This window comes from Peromyscus californicus, unplaced genomic scaffold (genome assembly GCF_007827085.1).
Source record: "Peromyscus californicus insignis strain IS unplaced genomic scaffold, ASM782708v3 Scaffold_5__1_contigs__length_169319896, whole genome shotgun sequence".
Lineage (NCBI taxonomy): Eukaryota > Metazoa > Chordata > Mammalia > Rodentia > Cricetidae > Peromyscus > Peromyscus californicus.
The window spans coordinates 125,302,227-125,323,194 of NW_026294573.1; the positions used below are offsets into that span (position 1 = coordinate 125,302,227).

A 20,968-nucleotide genomic window follows, 5' to 3' on the forward strand; every position below is an offset into this window, starting at 1 on the left:
TTGGAGATGATGTCTTCCTTTCTTCATTCTCCTTCAGGTGACCACAGCATTCCTTGGCTGTGGCTTGTATCACCCCAGTGTCTACCTATATAGTCACATTAACTTCTCTTCCTCTGAATAGCTAATCTTCATTCACACCCCTCCTGTGTTCCATGTGATTTCACCCGAGTAGGGTGGACACATGCTGGAATCTCAGTATTCAGGAAGTGATGGGAGAAGGGTCAGGAGTTGAAGGCCAATCTTTAATGTACAACATGTTTGAGGACAGTTTCAGTTAAGAGACTGCCTCAGAGATAGGAAGGAAGGAAGGAAGGAAGGAAGGAAGGAAGGAAGGAAGGAAGGAAGGAAGGAAGGAAGGAAGACCTGTACCTGTGATTATAGTCTGGGACCTCCCAGATATTCCAGTATAACATCCTGACCTCTGATCCCTAATTAAATCATGTCTGAAAAGGTTTTTTTAACTGATATATAAGATAAAATTAAGAGATCCTAGAAAGTTAACATACATTTTAGGGGGAAGAATTATCCATTGCATTATAACTTTGTTGATAATAATACATACATGGACTTTCATATCAGTGGATTTCATTTGCATATATTCTACCAATCAGCCACTGAAAACAGTGAAGACAAAACCATGTCTCTACAGAACATGTGCAAACTATTGTCTTATTATATCCTCAACTACTTACGTGAAATTTACATTTTATTAGGCATTATATTATAAAATATGGAGGTGGATTGAATTTATTGAAAGATAGTTATAGTTTATATGTAAATACTGTACCATTTTACATAAGAGATGAGTATACATTCATTTTGTATCTGCAGAGGATTCTGAACAAATCCCTTATGAGATCTCTAAAAGAAAGCTATAGTGTGTGAAATTCTCCTACATCATCTAAGGTGCAATGAAACGCTCAGTAAATATGAATTTAGGATGATGATATCACAGCAAGAAAGGTACCCCCAAAAAGTCTATGTAAGCCAAATACCCTCCCCCTGGACTTCAGATGTGTACAAACCTAACAAGGCTAATATTATCCAAAGGAGTGTGTCTCTATATTGAATGATAATAACTCAGTAGTGCAGATATGCAATATGCACAGGCATTTTTGGCTTCAGATTTTCTTTTTTTTTTCATTTGAAATTGAAATCATTTCAGCACTTCTACCTATCCTGAATGCTTTCCAATGTCAAAGCAAAAGTATGATGTCATGAGATTGTCTCTTTTGTTCTCCTGTCTGCCACCATGTAGGACACAGATCTGATGACATTCAACATCTCTGTACATCGGTCATGGTGGAGGGAACATGGACCTGGCTGTGTCCGGAGAGTGCTGCCGCCATCAGCCCATGGCATGATGGATGACTACACATATGTCTCAGTCACAGGCTGTGTCGTCGATTTCCAGTACCTAGAGGTCATTCACAGTGCTGTACAAATCCTGCTATCTGTAAGTCTCACTTTTATATCATTGTCCGATATAGAGTCGTCTTTGTTGACATCTTATATCTGCAACCTGGTAGATAATGCCTCATATAAGCACACAGAAAACATTAACAACAGAAACAGCAGCAACCATGGAGTCATTAATGATCCATAACAGCTGGCTATCTCATTTTTCCTCACATTCAGACATTTTGTTTAGAACCAAGTACTTATGGTTTCCAACTTGAGACCCAACCTGCACTATGCAGTGAAATAATATCATCACCACCCAAAGTGGTCCATTATCAACTAGGTACTGCAAGCTGTGCTGCTAATGCATTCTTCAAATAGTGTGCTTCAGTTCCAGAGGAAGGATGGAAACACTTCCAATGGCTTGCTGACAATAATGTATCACACATTTCACATACTTATTCCTTAAAAAATAAGTCCCACTAGAAATGCTTGACATTTGGTGTCAGGACATAGTCCCATCAAGAAACAGAGGAATTGACTTGATTATACCACAGAAAGCATTATGTACCAGGAATTCTGTAAGGTAATTTCTTTCCATGAGACTCCTACTTACATTCTGACCATTGTATGGAGTAGAATTATTTAAAATGTGTAACATCAAGAACAATGTACACTGGTTTTCTTTTTGACATAGGATCTCACTATGTAGCTCTGGCTGGCGTGGAACTCTCTATGTTAGATCAAACTGGTCTTGAGCTCACAGACCCACCTGCCTCTGCCTCCCAAGTGCTGGAATTAAAGAGGTGCGTCACCATGCCCAGCTAAGCACAGTGTGTCTTTGAGATCCACTAAGGACTAACTATTTTAGAAAGAGCCAAGATCTAATATAACCATTATCAACTTTATTTTATGCATAAAGTAACCACTCTTTGACACAACAAAATACATCTCATTGTTAGTGGACCTCCTTTTAAAGTTCCATAAAGGATTTAGGATTTATCCTAGGTTTTTACAATCTTGCTCTATAAGTACCATATATCATCATTTTCTACATGATTGTATCAATCTTTATTTTTCCTCTGGTCCTTCTTTAATCTAGCAGTTTCAAATGAAACCAATAAAATATATGTGACTAAAAATTTGCTTTAAAAATCTGGAGGCTAGCATTCTCTTAAGATTTTTCAGTCTGGTTTAAACTATGAAATAATTAACCATTCAAAAACATAAAAGAACCAACCATTCATCTAACATGCTAAGGTTTCTTATTAATTTTTTAAATCCAAAACATTTTTCTAGACTTGTATGTGGAAAAAATTAACTTCACTTAAAAAAATGTTCATAATAAACTGCTAAACCATTTTGTGAAATGATAGCACATTTTTCCAAAGCTTTACAATGCAACAGAATACAGGAACCAAAAGGCCATTTTCCCAGAGTAACTCCAACCTAAATGCAGAGCAAGGTGAGGGCATTTGGTAAGGAGCTGGGCTGCCTCATAAAAGCATACCCAAAAGGAAAATCTAAAAAAACTATATGTGTTGCCACCTAAATGTACTTGTCACTTGTAAATGAATTTCTTAATTTATTTTAATAACCAGTCAAGTCTGCCAGTGTGCATTCATAGTTTTGATGGTGTTATGCAGCCTTTAGGAAATAAATGAGTTAGCCATTGCTCTCTCAGGTTTCTTGTGTAATACATTTGCAAGATGAAATATGCAATATTTTATCTTTTTTTAATTGAAATATAATCGACTCTGATTTTTTCACAGCTATAGGATAATAGTAGACCCTCTGCATCAACAGGGACCACTTGGAGACCTCTAGGAAATTCCTAACTCCTACAACATACTGACAGTTTGTCATTCACAGATATTCCTGGATCCTATAACATTCTATTCTTCCTATTTGTGCCTACCTATGGATACTATTTAATTAGGCCCAGTAAAAGATTAACAGTAATAATTTACATCAGATCTTAGCAACCTCAGCATGTGTTTTGGTTTTTTTTTTTTTTCTTGCTTAAGTCAAGAACTTACATCTTTTCACTTACAGGCAGTATTTTATGTCTTTTCTGGTTTCTCCAAGTTTTCAAAACCATTAAACTTGTGCTTTGGAAAGTTATTAATGAAAATAAAGTAATGAGAACACAGCTGCTGCCATAGTATAACTACCAATTCAATACCTCAGACAAAGGGTAGTGAATGGAGCAAGGATACATTGGACAGAGGGGTAATTCATGTCCAAGGATGGCTGAAGAGGAACAGTTGCAGATTTCATCACATCAGTACTCAAAACTAGGTGTGATTTAAAATACTCAGATGGTTAGTTTCTTTTCTTTTTCATGGTGGAGTATGGGCACTATTATAATACTTATGTTTTAAAATATGATTGTAAAAAATATTCCTGTATCCTATATTTATTGACTCCTGTTCTGGTTGTCTAAAATGGTAGTGGCAATATTTAACACTCTGTCAGGGGTGAGGCAGGCAGCAGTCAAGAGACAAGAGAAGCTTCTTTGGTATGGCACAGAGTCCCGGAGACTCAGCTACATCAAGGGTTATGTCCCTGACTACTAGATGGATAGAAACATGTCAAAGAACCTAGGAGAGGAATACTGTTATAGACTACCTAGCTGTTTGGGAGAGGGCCTCCAAGGATTTCAGGGCAGCTGTTTCCCACTAAATTAAAAGAAAGTCTTTGAATGATTTGCCAAGGGAAATAACTCTACTGGTGAATGGACAAATCTGCATTTAAGCTGTTGCTTACAGGTAGAAGAAAGGATTCTCTAGTCAAACTTTTCACAAAAAGTACAAAAGTTTGATAGAAAGGGTAAAAAATAACAACTAGCAAAGATGGTCCATATTCTAAATACACACACACACACACACACACACACACACACACACACACACACACACACACACACTGCAATATACATGCACTCCTTTCTTGGAAGCAAGAGTTGAAGATTGCAAACCTGAGCAAAGGTTCTTCTTGTCCTGATTCAGCAGGGCTACTATAAATTATCAGCAACATGGAGCTGAATGCCTTTTCAAGGTAATGTGTCAAGATGAGAAATCAAAATCTGTGACTATGTTCCAGCTGTGGGATGATCTACACTCTTCCTTACAAGCCTGGCTGTCCAGTCTTCATCCATATGTTCATTTCTCACCTTGAAGATGGTCAGAAATGTCAAAATAATCTTGTAGAGCCTGGTCCTGCCCCACCTGTCACCCAGGACCCTTCTCCTAGGAAGATTATTAATAATCACTAATCCAATCACTCTGTTCCTTCTCTTAGGAACCTGGAAATGATCTCTAAAACTCACCATGTCCAACCCTCTTTGGAACTAATTTGTAGCTAATTTTTCTGCCTTGTCCACAGTCAGGACAAATCTCTGTCACCCGCCAGTCCCACAGCTGCTCAGACCCAACCAAGTAAACACAGAGACTTATATTGCTTACAAACTGTATGGCCGTGGCAGGCTTCTTGCTAACTGTTCTTATAGCTTAAATTAATCCATTTCCATTAATCTATACCTTGCCACGTGGCTTGTGGCTTACCGGTGTCTTCACATGCTGCTTGTCATGGCGGCAGCTGGCAGTGTCTCTGACTCAGCCTTCCACTTCCCAGCTTTATTCTCCTCCTTGTCCCACCTATACTTCCTGCCTGGCCACTGACCAATCAGTGATTTATTTATTCACCAATCAGCAACACATTTGCCATACAGACCATCCCACAGCACCAGTTTTATGTATATTGTCTTGAGTGCTTGGGGTCAAGATATTTTCTCTTAGGTCTCACAGATGATGAGTCTCATTATTTCACCTCTTAAAAGTAAGTCTGCATGGTTGGGGCTGAGGCCAGAGCTCTGAGAATCAGTTTTTTATCATCCCCATGTCCTTTGAGTTGTTTTTCTCTTGCACATCTTCATCTCTCACTGTGTTCAGACACACATATAAGATGCATTCAGCCTAAATATGCATTAAAGTTGCATGTAGAAGGGTGTAAAATAACCATAGACTACCCACACAATCTCTGTCTTCAAAAGGCTGTAGAGATAGCATCTCCTTCTGCCTCAGAGTCAATATCACAGCAACAGCCACAGATAGCACTAAAGCTAATTCAGTACTGTATGCTTGTGGAGTACAAATGCAGGCCAAAAGTCAGTGCAATCCCAGTTTCTGAATTAAGTTCATACTGGTTGTACACCACCAAAAAGGTAAGCAGAGTTAAAAGTTGCCTCTTTCTCTCCTTCCCTCCCCCTGTCTCCTTCTCCCCCCCCCCCACCTCACATTTTCTTGACACTGAACTAAATGGTTTACAAGTATGAACTCAATCCTCAAAATGGCCCATTAAGTAAATGTTGTTATAGTCATTTTACACAGAAGAAAATGAGACTTACACAAAGGTTCAGGGGTTTTCCTGGGTTGCATATCTTCTGAATGAATGTGAACCTCTGACCAAGATAGATAGTCTCCAGACTCTATTTGTATTAAATACAAATAAAATAAATGGCATTATAATTGAGGATTTGGTAGACACAGAGCTAGATGTAACAATAATTGCACCAAAATCTTGGCATCCAGATTGGCCTCTTCAGGAGGTAAATGTTCATCTTTTAGGAATTGGAACTTTATCTCAGGTAAAGCAAAGCGCAAAATGGGTCAAATGTATAGGGCCAGAAGGACAGAGAGGAAAATTAAGGCCATGTGTGGCTAACATAGCAGTGAATTTATGGGAATGTGACTTGTTTCAGCAATGGAGTACCCAGATTCACATTCCTCCAATCTCAAACAAACCATAAACTAACGTATGTTTCTGGGGAAAATCGTAAAAGATATTATAAAGAACAGTCACTGGCCAAACAGGGCACAACTGCTGATCTGTCATAGGTACCAACAACCCTCCCTTTAAAAAGGTTAACTGAAAACCTGTCTGGGTGGAACAATGGTCTTTGACATCAGAAAAATTACAGGCCTTAGGACAGTTGATACAGGAGCAGCTAAATGCTCAACATATTGAAGAATTGACCAGTCCTTGGAAATTTCCTGTATTTGTCATTACACTACAAATGCAGATATTACACACGTGCACCCACTTGCGTATGCGCACATACACATTGCATGCACAGACTTTACATATGTGCACAAGTGCATGCACACCCAGTTGCCACACACTCCATACATAGACATTAGACATATGTACACATACACAAAGATTTGTTCAGTGAATATTTTTACATATTTCTTTCATTCTCTAGGACACATTACATCTCACAACCATTTTTCATCATATTTTATTCTTCAAAATGGAAGGTTTCAAAGTCATAAATGCCAAACCTATCAAGTGTTGTTGTTCTTGTTTTGTTTTGTTTTCTCTTGCTGGGTTGTCCTACATATCCAGTTGAGTAAAATCATAGTCACCTCTTTCACCTTCTCAGAATTGTCCTTTTTGCCAGAAAATCTGTTCTTATGTAAAACTCATGACTTCTAAGTGCTACATAGATATAGTGCATACATAAATCATTACTTATTACTTACATACCATTTCTATTAGCTGTAATGCATTTTTATCCAGACACTGGAATCAGTTAAAGATTCACTCATCCAAATAATCATGTCTTACTATAGCAAAATACTGGGAGATGTGTGTTTAGGCACAAAAATAAGGTTGATCATTAAAGCTGTTTGTGCTTGTTATCTGAATAGTGATCTGGGTTTCAGTCATTTACCTTTCGAGATTTGTGTGTATGCAGTGCCCTGTGCTTTTACTGATATTCGATCAACGTATCACTGAAGTATGTATTTCAACTACTTTTAGAATACTCACAGATAAGTGTAACTATCACTCGTCAATTGAGCTCATACTCATCACCTCATAAAGGAACTCCCTTCACTCAGTTATCACAGCCTGTGCTGCATCCCTCCCTATATGACATATTTTCCTTATTGCTGTGACAGCAGGCTTGACCAAAGTAACTTAAGGAAGAGTTTCTCTCATCTCACTGTTTTACAAAGATGCGCAGTTCATCCTAATGGCAAGGCATGCATGACCTCGGGAGCATGAGGTATCCGGTCAAATTGTGTATACAGTCAAAATACAGAGAGAAGCATGCTGGTGCTCAGCTTGCCTTTGCTTTTTACTCGTCCAAGACCCCAGCCCACAGAATGATGCCACCCGTACTCAGGATGGGACTTCCCTCTTCTGTTAAACCTTCCCAGAAATGTCCTCATATACACACCCCATTCAGTTTCCTTGATGGTTCTGAATCCTGTCAAGTTGACAATTAAGATTTTAAAAAAATCACACTCTCTAACTCTAAGCTACCACTTACCTATGTTTTCCTTCATTAGACTAATTATAATGGGCATTTCTTATCATTTGAAAGCACAGTTTATATTCTTTTGTACATGCCTTCTTTCATTATTTCATTTTTTTTATTCTTCTCAAATATAAGACATCCCAACCACTGCCTCCCATCCCTCCCCTCCTCCCAATACCCCCCACTTCACACTCCCCCAGATCCACTCCTCCTTCATTTTCCTTAAAAAAAAAGAGGTCTCCCAGGGATATCAACCAAATTCAGCATAACAAGACACAATAAGACTAGGCATATATCCTCATATCAAGGCTGGGCAAGGCAATCCAGTAGGAAGAAAAAGGTCCCAAGAGCAGGCAAAAGAGTCAGTGACACCCCCAATCCCACTGTTAGGACTCCAACAAAAACCCCAAGCTAGAGAACCACAGCATGTATGCAGAGGCATATTGCAGACCCATGCAGGCTCCATGGTTGTAGCTTCAGTCTCTGTGAACCCCTATAAACCCTGCTTAGGTGATTCTGTGGGCTGTGTCCTTGACCCCTCTGGCTCTTACAATCCCTTCCCCGCCTCTTCCTTGAGATTCCTTGACCTCTGCCTAGTTTGGCTGTGGATCTCTGCAACTGATCCCATCAGCTGCTGGAGGAAGCCTCTCTGATGAGTCTTTGCCTCATAGATTGACTAGGCACCAGTCTATGAGTATAGCAGAACATCACTAGGAACCATTTCATTGGCTTTTTTTTTTTTTTTTTTTTTGCCAGTCATGTTTGGTTCTACCCTAGGTCTCTGGGCCATCCAGCTTCAGATTCCAGGCCATGCAGGCAGTATCAGGTATGGGCTCCCTCCATGACTTGGGCCTCAAGTTAGACTTACTGGTGGTTGACTATACCGAGAAGCTCAGAGCTACCATATCCCAGCACATCTTGCAGGCAGGACAGGTTGTAGGTTGACGGTTTTCTGGCAGGGTTGGTGTCCCAGGCCCACCCCTGGAAACCTATACTGGTTATAGAAGGTAGCCAGTTCAGATTCCATATCCTGCATTACTAGGAGCCCTCACTGGGGTAAACCTCATAGGTTTAGGGGAGTTTCCACTATCCTAGGTTTCCATATCACCCCCTAAATGCTCACTTATTTCAGTTGACTCTCCCCATAATTTTCTCCCTCCATTCCTCTCCATCTCCATACCTGATCCCTCTTGTTCCCATCCCCACCCTCTCGGGCCACCCACAAAATCTATTCTATTTCTCCTTCCAGGAAGATCCATGACCTCTCCCTAGACTTTGCCTCTTTATCTAACTTCTCTGGATCTGTAGATTGTAGTGGGATTATTCTTTACTAAATAGCTAATATCCACGCATAAGTGCATAAGTATGTTTGTCTTTCTGGTTCTGAGTTACCAGTTTTTTTTTTTACACAGTTACTTGTGCTTTTGATCTTAGACTTTTTGACACGTGTAAGATGAAATCTCAAAGTAGTTTTGATTTATCTTTTCCTAATGATTAAAAGTTTAGAACATTTCTTTAAGTGTTTCTCAGCCATTTCAGGTTCCTCTGATAAGAATTCTGTGTTTGGGTCTATACCTCATATTTTTAAATCGGATTGTGTGATTTGTTGCTGTCTAGTTTCTTGAGTTCTTTATGTATTTTGGATATTAGCCCTCTATCAGATGTGATGTTGGTGAAAATCTTTTCCCATGCCTTCTTTCAGTTAAGAGCATTTTCAAGGTTTATGACCTCATTCCCTTTTATTGCTGAATAATATTCTATCATATGCTTGATTTTAATTCTTATGCTTGCTGTAGACACGTACAATATTGGGCCACATTTTCAGAACTATAACTCAAATTTATATGGCATTCACCTTCCCACTGATAAAACTCCCAGTGGAATTTTAGCAATCCATCATGTACCTGTCTGTGTAGCACCATGTTTCATCTTCTGGAAACATCTGGTTTACAGGTAGCAATTTTTTGTTCTTATCAAGCTGCTCAGTCTTGTGTAAACATAACATTGATATTGTCCATCATTGTATGCAAGATTTATGAGTTTTAATAATTTAAAGCATGTGAATATTTAAAGATCAGATTTATTTTGTATCATACTCATAATAAAATGTATAAGATAGGATTTTATTTTGCATGGTAATCAGCTCTCATAGCCATCAAAACTCTCTTGTCATTTCTAAACAATGAATTTCATTTTCCTAAGCTTCAATGTCCATGAGTATCCTAGACATGCTTGTGAGTTTTTATAAATTATTACTATCCTACTATTTTAAAATGATCTGCTAGACATTGTTAAATGCAAAGGTGAGTTATGACATTCTGTAGACTTAAATACAATTTCATCAGAGAAATTCAAAGTTTAATTAGAAACCATATCTGGCACAAAATCCATTAATATAGAAAATCTAAAATTGTTAAATAATTAATCAGGACAAACATTGGGGCTATGGGCTTTTAGTGGTATTAGAGGCAAGAAATTTAATTTTACTGACATTTTACTTAGGGTAATTTAATGTCATTCGGATGTTGGCAGACTTTCATCTTTATCTCTTGGTTAGAATAACTATGAGGTGGAAAAAGTAGCTATTCACAATAGTGAAATTACTTCAAAGGCGTTTACCTCCAAACAAAGTTTTGTATCAATTTCATGAAGAAAAACTTGCCATTTCACAGTTTGTATTCTTTATAAATGACAAGTAGTTTCATTCATCCCAAACAGTAGTAGCTCCCTACTTTCCACAAAGTGCTATGGTGAGAGCATGGGGTAAAGAATTGGAGACAAATTAACTTGAATTTGGTGGTGCCCTTGCTATGTTTTGATCTACTGTAGAAGATCATGAAAGCAATAAAATTGCTTAACTTCAGACATAAAATGAACATTGATGCTAAGTACTTAGCATTGATTTCATTACATAATTAATTAGGAAATTAATTTCTACATGTCATTAGAAACCACAGGAGAAAGTAGCATTCAGAGCTGTAATGTTTATCATTCATACAAAAAGTTCTCTTGGATAAGAATACATGTAAAAGAATTGCACATAGAAAAAATACTATAAGAAAGGAAATAAAAATAAAAATTTAGGAGAAAAGTGAGCAGTCTTGGTCTGAATAGTAGCTTAAAGCTGAAAAGAAAGGGTACCTACAATAAGGGAGGTTTGAATACCAAGCTAAAAGTGTGTGTCCTTGATGTCATGTATTGTTCACACTGAGAAGATTCACTCTCAAGTCAGAGTATTAAAGCTTCTAAGAAATCCTGCTATTGAAAAAAATACCTAAGACATAGTAAGGAGCTCTTTTAGATTAGGGGACACAGAAGCCACAGGACAGCAAAATAAATCTATGGTAAAAATGAATCTATGGTCCTAGACTGAAGACAGACCACAATGAAACCTTTTTTGAAATCTTTATTAGAACCAGGAAGTCTGCTGTGAAACAGTCTCTCCTAGATATGGCTGTATAAACAAGACCAGAACAATGGCAGTATCAATAAAGCATGGAAGGGGGAAATTCAAGAGGTCCTCCCCTAAGACAGAATTTGTCCTTTCTGGGAGAGAGAGAATTAGCCTCTCCTGGGGATGAGCCCTCTCATTGGTTATCCAATACAAAGTGCTGAGCCCTGAAACCTTATATAGCCAAACAATAAAAGTGCTCTCAGCAGATGTTATTTATATATTTGTGCATACATATACATATACATGTATATGTAACAATAATCAAAGGAAAAGAAACTATCATCTGAGAGTGGGGGGGCATGAGAGGAGCTGAAGGAAAAGTAAGGGGGAAAGTGATGCAATTCTGTTCTAAATAAAATGTATGCAAATTTAAAAATAGATTAAATAAAAATTTTAAAGATATTTATAATATATCTGTCTACTAGAAAACAGAATTATGTCAGTGCTAATTTTATGGTTATTTTTATCTCTGTACTGTAGTTGTGTAAGGCACTTGACTCAAGAATATATAGGAAACCTTTCTACTATGTTTTCCAAGTTTTCTGCAAGTCTGAATTTATCACAAAATAAAATTATGAGAATATTATTAAGATTTTATTTATTTATTCTTATGTGTATGAATGTCTGTCTTACATGCATATAAATACACCACGTACCTGCAGTGTCCATGGAGGCTAAAAGTGTATGTTGAATCCCCTAGAACTTGAGTTGCTGAAGATTGTGAGCCACTGTGTGGGTTCTAGACACAAAACTCACATCCTCTGCAAAAGTAGCCAGAGTTCTTAATCATGGAGCCATATTTTCATCCCTGAGACTATTTTTAGAATAATTAAAACTAAATTTTCAAATGATTTTCTCAAAAAAAAATGGTTTGGCAAACAATTGAAAAATTTAAAGAAAAATTAGAAAATATCAGTGAAAATAGAAATCCAAGGTAGAGCCTCGACATTGACAAGATTTGCAAACAAATATGTAAGAAATGAAGAACAGTGTTCATCTTGCATGCAAAAGAAAGGCAGAGTAGGTGACATCATAGGTATTGGCAAAGAACTGGAGTGCCAGAGCAAATGACAATTATTGGGATGCTATCTGGATGTACTCCGTTCTTGCACTTAAACATCTTAGATGCATGTGTATACATAAAGCTAGTCACCTGCAGTAACATGCATGCGTATACATAAAGCAAGTCACCTGCAGTAATGTGTGTGCACATACATAAAGCTAGCCACCTGCAGTAAGATGTGTGTGTATACACATAAAGTTAGTCATCTGCAGTAAGATGCTAACATCTCCCCAACCCCATCTCTGACTCTTCATTGCTCCAAACATCTCAGAAAAGGGAAACAAGCAAAATTACCCAAAAGAATTTACAAGATTACAAATGTGAGTTTTTGAGAACACAAATTTGTTTCACACAATAACATTTTTGTTATTAATGTTGTTGAAATTCTTCACATAAAAGTGGCTCCTAAGATCCTCATAGGTTGTAAAATTCTGGTACCTTGTTATTTTTGGTAAAGACATAGTTACTTATACTCATTTTTTTCTACAAGCTGTTAATCAATGAAGAATTAATGTGATTTTTTTTCAAAATTGTATTTCCTTTACTTAGTTGTCAGGCACATCCTCAGAACAAATACCAGATAGAAAGAGAAACCAAGAGGCTTACAGCCAGCTAGAGCAACAAGACTGTTCTCAGAAAGTTTAATTTTTCTGTCTGTGTTCATTTTTGTGAAAACATACTCAATATAATGGCTTACTATATAAATTATATAGAAGTATTAAGGAATGAGTTGCTCTAGAGATCTAGACAAAAGTGTGTCTTAGGTATTGGAGCTTTAAATTTTTTATTATATTTTTACTTAGTGAAGAAAGAGACTGTCAATCTTCTTCCTCATGAGACAGCCAGAAATTGTTAACAAAGTTGAAATAAGTACCTTCGTAGAATTTATTTTAAGAGACAATCTGCAGTTGAGAGGACAGGATAGAGCCCTTATTAGTGTGTGCAAAATGCAACTGAAGAGACATTTTGGACAGAAGCCAAATCAGGAGAACTTGGTCATAAATTAGATGAATCAGCAATTGAAAGGAAAATCTCAAATATAAGATCTGAATTCAAGTGACAAGTACAATTGTAGTAACTACAGAAAGAGGGAAATGATGAATACATATTACTTAAAATTAAGTATAACTCATTTAAGTTTATGCAATTAAAAAAAAATTACACAAGCCAGGCATGGTGGCATACTCAAAGCAGAGTCAGGTAGAGCCCTGTGAGTTAAAGAGGGTCCATATAGTGAGGTCTGTATAGTGAGTTCCAAACCAGCCATAATGAGACCCTCTCTCAGAAGAAGAAAAAAGGAAAAGGAAAAAAGGAAGAGAGAGAGAGAGAGAATCACATAATAAAACTTAGCAAATGTCTAATTTCAATTTGATGAGGAGGGTAAAAAGAAGGTCCCTAACACTCAGGGACCCAGGCATGTGCTGGGAAGCAGTGACACCTCTGAAACAGTTATGTGGGAACAGGGGCATGACTGCGTGTATAATGTGAGATGTTGCTAGAGCTGTTATACCTACTGCATCCTACTGTTGCTTACTCTCAGTTCACTTCCATTTTCCCCAGTATCTTTATCTAGAATACAAAATATAACGGATTTTGCTTTACTATTTTTAAACTCAAAGATGTCTTAGCGCCTCACTCCTGGCATAAAAAGTCAGTATATGTTTCAACAGTTATTTATGCACAGGTATACAAAACTGAGATGTTACCTGAAGAGATGCAAAGGTAATGTGAAGGGACCTAAACTGCATTGTGAAAGAGTGACTTCGGTCAGTGGGGATAGGTGAACACAGAGCACCGTACTCTAGCCAGCCTTATCTCGCTACCCTGGTATCTGGCTGTCTGCATGTGTCTGGCCATCCCAGATAATTTAGGATTCTGTTGCCACCTTCCAATTTAATATAAGTCTCCATCTTGCTACTAGACTATTGTAAGAGGGTGTTTTCCAGACTGTAAAAAAGGATGCAATGCTGGAACTTCAGAGGTACTACAAAGCAGTTTTCATGATAGGCTTTAGACTATTTGATAATATACATTTTGTATGTGTGAGAGAGTTTCTACTGAAACTTGTTCAATTTATGCTAACAAGGTTATAGGAAAGATGAATATTGTTCCATGACTTCCTCCAAATAACTGTCTTGACAAAAGACTGCTCAGGTGACTAATATGTTTTAGTCAATGCTTGACAGAGTAGCTGAGGGTAACTTCTTTTAAAGTTAGGCATTCTAGTTGAGACATGAATGAACTCATTTAATAAACATTTAATATAATGTTAAGTATATCCCAGAATAAACAAATATTCATTCCTGTGGCTAGGTTTGGGACAATAATGTAAAGAGTTATCAAAAATGAAACCAGAGAAACAAGTCTGAAGAAGTTACAGGGCCTGAACATTATAATGCAATCCTGCCATCTTGGCACTGAGAAGGCTGGGTAGGGAATGTGTGTTCAAAGATGAGGACAAGGATGTATAGAGAGACCCTAATTCAGAAAGCCAAAATTATAAGAGGGGGAGACGGGAGAGGAAGGAGGAGGAAGAGGAGGAACAGAACTTGAGTTGGTCTCTAGAAGACTACACTCAGGAAAGAAGCACTATCTGCCTTTAGGAAAGGGACTTTGAAAATGTTCAGAGAATGGATCGAAGAGGGAAGAAAAGTAGAGGAAATGGCTTGGTGGTAGCTGTATAAAAAGAAATGTCTAGTCCTCAAAGGAAAAAGGAAATGATGCAAGAAGGGAGGCATGAGGAAACAACTTAGGTTTGCGTTTGAGTGATGGAGTAGGGGCATGCTGGTAGCTACTGAGATGAGAGAGTCTAGGATATTCACTTACTTATACCTCTGACTCATCTTAAAAAGAATGAAAAATACAAGTTGTTTTGAAAAGTAGTTTTGGATAATGAGAAACGTTGCAAGCCATACAAAAACATGTCTATATTTGTAGCACGAATTGTTAAAAGGGCTTATTAATAAAATCAAACCTGAGGCCAGGTATTGGGGTGAACGCTGGAAGATCAGAGAAGAAGAACAAGCCATAGAACCTCACCTCGCCAGTTCCTCAGCTGACCCTGTTTCCTCAGACTGGAAGCCTCTCAGTCCTTATCCAGAATGAAACTCAGCTGAACTGTGCTGCTCAAAGCCTGAAAGCTTAACCAGGCTAAAAGCTTCTAGTTTCTGGTCTTCATGCCTTATATACCTCTCTGCTTTCTGCCATCACAAACTGGGATTAAAGGCTCACTTCCTGAGATTAAAGGCATGAGTCACCATGCCTGGCTGTTTCCAGTGTGGCCTTGAACTCACAGAGATCCAGATGGATTTCTGCCTCTGGAATGCTAGGATTGTAGGCGTGTGTGCCACTACTTTCTGGCCTCTATATCTAGTGGCTGTTCTGTTCTATGATCCCAGAAAAGTTTATTAGGGTGCACAATATTTTGGGGAACACAATACCACCACATATATTCAGCCTAAATTTAAAGGAGTACTTTCTAAAAGTAGAAAGTGTATCTTCCCAGGTTGTATAATCTCACCATTCCATTGGATTAAAATCAATTGTCATTTTGTAATGGCTTAAAGCAATTAGTGCAGCATCAGCCACTCACAGCTGACCAAAAGCAAAATCGCTTATAAGATAATGATTAATGTAAATAGCCTCTATTGAAAATTGATTTATGTAAACTTCAAGACAATGTTTGCAATGCATACTAATTTTCTATCTGCAAAGATAAACAGTAAGTCCTACAGACATGGAAACACGAACAAATTAAAACCTTGGAATACACAACAGCTTTTAATTAATGAGCTAAACTAATCCAAATAAACAGGGAGCTGTGTTATAAGGTTTGGCTCTAAAGGACTTTCAAGCTGGTAATTGTAGTAACAAGAATAATCATTCTCATTTACTGAACATATTCTATATGTCTGGCACCTTCCTTCGATGTGATATCATGCACATCCTTCAGATTCACATAAAGCAGGCTTTACTATCTCTAATATATGTATTTATGACAAAGTCAGTACAAATCTGTGGCCAGTGGCAGTAGTTTTGGGATGGATGGGACATCCCAACTGATTCTGTCCTGTCCCTATGACTACACCCATTAAGGTTGCTTTGTTAATATATGCAACAAAAGCTAATATAAATATGTTTACATTAATTCATGTTTTGAAAAGACACTAAGGTTTAAAGAGTCAATTTGTAAATTTTGTCTATTTGGCACTTTCATGTAAGTCAAAATCCCCATATGAGGTTTTTTTTGTCCCACATAGATTTCTAAGAGAAAAATGTTTACCAAATTATTCCCATTGATAAAACTAATCATGTGATGGAAATCCAAAATAATAGATAATTCTTTTAAGTAAAATATTGGGATCTCTCTCTCTCTCTCTCTCTCTCTCTCTCTCTCTCTCTCTCTCTCTCTCTCTCTCTCTCTCTGTGTGTGTGTGTATGAATGCACTCATATGTGTGTGCACATGCTTCCTACATGGTACCCTGCCTTGAATCTATCTTTAGGACATTTGGGCCCCAGCAATTGGTGACTCTGTTTTAAGAAGTTAGGGAAACTGTGGGGGATGAAGCCTAACTTGGAGAAAGTAGGTAACTGGGGGTGAGTCCTTGGGGATATATTATCCCTGATTCCTTCTTGTCACTTTCTGCTTCCTGATCATCCATGAAGTCAACTGCTTTCCATGATGTCTTGCTCACATGCAGGAGACCCACTCATGGATGATATGTCTTATGCAACCATGAGCCCAAACAAATCTTTACTCCCCTGAGCTGCTTCTGTCACATATATGGTCATGGATATAATGTAGTAAAAGAAACACAGGCACAGGAAATCATGTCTGATTCAAGTTCCCAAAGAACAAATATGGAGAACAGAAAACAAGGGTGTAACTTCCGTCTCTGATTCCAGAACTCTTCTTAACCTCCTAGCACTTTCTTCAGTATCAACAGCCTTCAGATGAACGAGAGGGCCTTCCTGGGCATAATTTGCCTGCCTCTAATCTAAAAGTTTGCTTTGATTTTTATTCTTTCTTACCTGGACTAAACATAGCAAATTCACTTTTATCTTCCCTGAAAGTTGAGTAAAACTTTGTGTTTACGTGGGTTCCATATGAGGGAAGGGATGAGTTGTTTAAAACTTAATGCCTTAACTGGGCATGGTGGAGCACACCTTTAATCCTAGCACTCACTTGGGAAGCAGAGGCAGGTGGATCTCTGAGTTCAAGGCCAGCCTGGTCTGCAGAACAAGTTCTAGAACAGCCAGCCAGAGCTATACAGAGAAACCTTGCCTAGATAAAAAATTAAAATAAAAATAAAACTCAATACCTTTTGTATTAGAACTTAGTTGTACTAATCTCCAGATGTGTCTTATAGTTGCAGTTGCAGATTATTCTGTTTTCTATGAAATTTAACAGAATGAACATTAACTTTAAACTGTACTCATCTAAATATGTACCAACTATAAACTGTCAAAATATAATTACATATTATGTGCCATTAAGTAAAATACTTCTATCTGTTATATTAAATTCAGTATTTTATATTTTATTTTAGTGCAGGACTTATTTCTGTAGAATTATTATTAGTATTGAAGTAAGTTTATTTCAATATAATTTTAAAATATAATTGGAAATTGTAATGAAATTTTCACAAAAGTCCAAAATAGATGTTTTAATTATTTCAATACTACTTTGCAATGAAGAATAGGATTCCCATTGTTTGCTCTATTTCTAAAGTAGTTATCAGCAACAAATTATGATTAAGCATTAACTCTGGCCTAGATTGGGCCAGGTGCATTCAATGGCTCAGTATATCAGATATAAAACATGTTGACACAGTCCTCCACAGGTCATTATTGGCTAACACATAATAGAGAAATAAAACATAATTATGCATCACATTGTCCTATGGAATTTTCAACTTATTTAATCTTAGTATCAATTTTACTACTAGTCTCATTCCCCAAATAAGGAAACGAAGGCAAGAAATTGCTATGCAGATTGTCCAAGGTCACACAGCTAACAAGTATCAGGAGTAAGATTTTGAGCCTTCAGATTCTCAGAGCTCACTGTGACAATTGTCTTCCCGTAGGATGTAATTTACATTTAGTCATCTTTGACCATTATGGGACAAAGATGCCCTAGTTTCTGTCTCTCTAAACCAAAGGAGGAAATGAGGGCTATAGTTTAAGAGGTGATCTTAGAAACTGTTAGTGAAAAAGGAATTTAAATAGCTTGTGCAAGATGTCATTCTGACCACAGCTTAATAGTCTGGGACTGCTCCTCCTCAGTTCTATTCACTCAAACCAACATAACCTCCTTTCATTCAAGGTTTCCTTGGATTGTTAAACCCCTGCACCGAAGACACACTGCCAGGACCCCAGAAGGCACTTCTGTTGGGAAATAAAAGTTCTACTTTGACTTACAAGCCTATTGAGTTATGTCACTGTAGATGCTGGTTATCTTGTGGGTACCACCTACCTGAGAGGAAAATCAGTCTGTGAAGATGAGGGGCACACAGAGACAGCAGCAGGCAGGCAGAGATGATCCAGACATGCCCAAGCCAGCTCCATCTCTGGCCTTTTCCTGGACCAAAGTCAATAAATGCTCCTACATTGCTTTGAAAGACAGTTCCTCTTACTAAAACCACTTCCTCATAGATTTTTTTTAATGCCTACAGTCTTTTAATTTCTAAGTGCTTATTTTATATTCACTTATGAACTTACAATGTTGGGAGGGGGTACTGTTTTGCTTTGGGGTGTGTGTGTGTGTGTGTGTGTGTGTGTGTGTGTGTGTGTGTGTGTGTGTCTGTCTCTGTCTCTGTCTCTATGTCTGTGTGTGTGTTCCTGAGGATGGAACCCATGGCCTCACACATGCCAGGCAAGCACTCTGCCTTAGGATTCTTATCTTAAATGAAATTTGAAGTAATCTAGTCCAGTTTTCTCCCATCTCAAGAATTCTATCCACAGCCATCTACACCGTCAGCTGCATGTTGCTGTTGGGCAGAGAGATAGCAGCAGGTGCAGATCAATCCATGCTGTACATGTAAGGAACACATTTTGAAAACACTGCAAACAAAGAAAGGTAAACTATCTCCCTGGTCGTTTATCTGTTGATTAATTATGTATCAGAATAAAAGTAATTTGGATATGCTGGTTTTAAATTGAATCTTTTATTAAAATTAGCTTCACATACTCTTTTTCTTTAATCTCTTAATGTTTCTATAAGACAATTTACAATCATCTATCCAGCCCACATCATGTTTCTTTTGGACAGTGCTGGTGGAGGACATCCCTGATAAACGTTGATACAATCCCTGATTAAGCACATGCTCATTCGCCCTCTACTCACATCCATCTATTAACCGATTCCTCTTAGCGTTAAAATGATACATTGTCTGTTGATCTGCAGTGAATCACTTTGGAACTTCCCTCTACCGGCACTAGTTCTGCCTCCTGTGTATCAAAAGAACCTACTCCTCATGAGTATCCAGCTCTTCTGACTTGTTACTGGAAAGTTGTCATCGAATGGGGCACAGACAAAGCATAGAATTCTGTTGGCAACAGGGGGAGTTCTCTCTACTCCAGAAAGATACAGCCTGAAGAGAATGACACATTACAGACACGTGGCAGAGATGCTGTGTCTTGCATTAAGTTATTTGATGGGAAATAGCATTGACCTCTGGCTGAGCAAAAGATAAGTTTTGAAAGGCTATGACAATTCTGAACCTATTTCAGAAATATGGAGCCTATGTTATCATCTGGAGATTGAGATACATTGTGTTTGTGATAGTGATCGTGATAAGTGATTACTTCCTTATTATGAGTTCCCTTGACAAAAGACCAAGAATATTAATTTGTTTTTTAATTTACAGATTCACACAAGTGAAATTGAATACAGCAGATTAGTTCTTTCATGTATTATAAATGTTTAAGGAGTCTGGCTCTTATGATTAAGCAGAATTCAAATTGCTTGCAAAAAAAGTCAATAAAACTGAAGGACTACCATTTGAATATTTGACAAATTCACATATTCAAGGTATCCTCGTTGTAGTATAAGGGCACTGGCATGAAATGAAGACTTAATTGAGATCATTTTCATATCAGAAAATGACCAAAACACACTCTGAAATTAGAAATGCATTGGACCAAAACTTACTATTTTTTCATTTCTCTGTTTCAACTTTGAACACATGATTAATCAATAGGATTTACATTTTAGTCCACTGACAATATTTTTTCTAAATTAGAGAAAACATCTTATTACAAATGAAATTTTTAGTAAAAACTTAATATAAGAGGATTTCTAAAGTTCAGTCCAGGTCCTAATTAGAGCAACTGGAATCTGTGGGCACAGGAATGTGCCTCCAGTTATTCAGAAACACAACTTAAGAAGGAATAAACTGTACAGTGATGAGTTTATTTCAAAATGTTAACAGATGCTAAGACATTCCACAGTCCTTCAAACCCCACAATTATCTTATTACAATTATAATCAGCAATCACAAATAAAAGTTCTAGCTACACAATGTCAAATTATTTAGTTGATTCTATTTATTCAACCCAGATAGTTCAACTATGAAAAAAATTACAATGAGTTGATGAGCTCTTTTCTTTCTAAAACAGTGATCAGACAGTCTAGGTACTCTATGATGGTTTGAAGAAATTGTCTAAAGACAGGGCTTCCACTTCCTCGCAACATGATTTCAGCAAATCATTTGGCTCCTT

At 37.5% G+C, this 20,968-nt stretch overlaps 1 protein-coding gene across 3 annotated transcripts in view; it reads left to right on the forward strand.

Annotated features, from left to right (window-relative positions):
- Nkain3 (sodium/potassium transporting ATPase interacting 3) overlaps positions 1-20,968 on the forward strand; it is a 649,463-nt gene that overhangs the window by 467,291 nt on the left and 161,204 nt on the right. For all 3 annotated transcript variants that reach the window (XM_052715048.1, XM_052715049.1, XM_052715050.1), the window contains exon 4: positions 1,259-1,456. In XM_052715048.1, the coding sequence (XP_052571008.1) occupies positions 1,259-1,456 (198 nt within the window). The remainder of the gene's footprint in view (positions 1-1,258; positions 1,457-20,968) is intronic.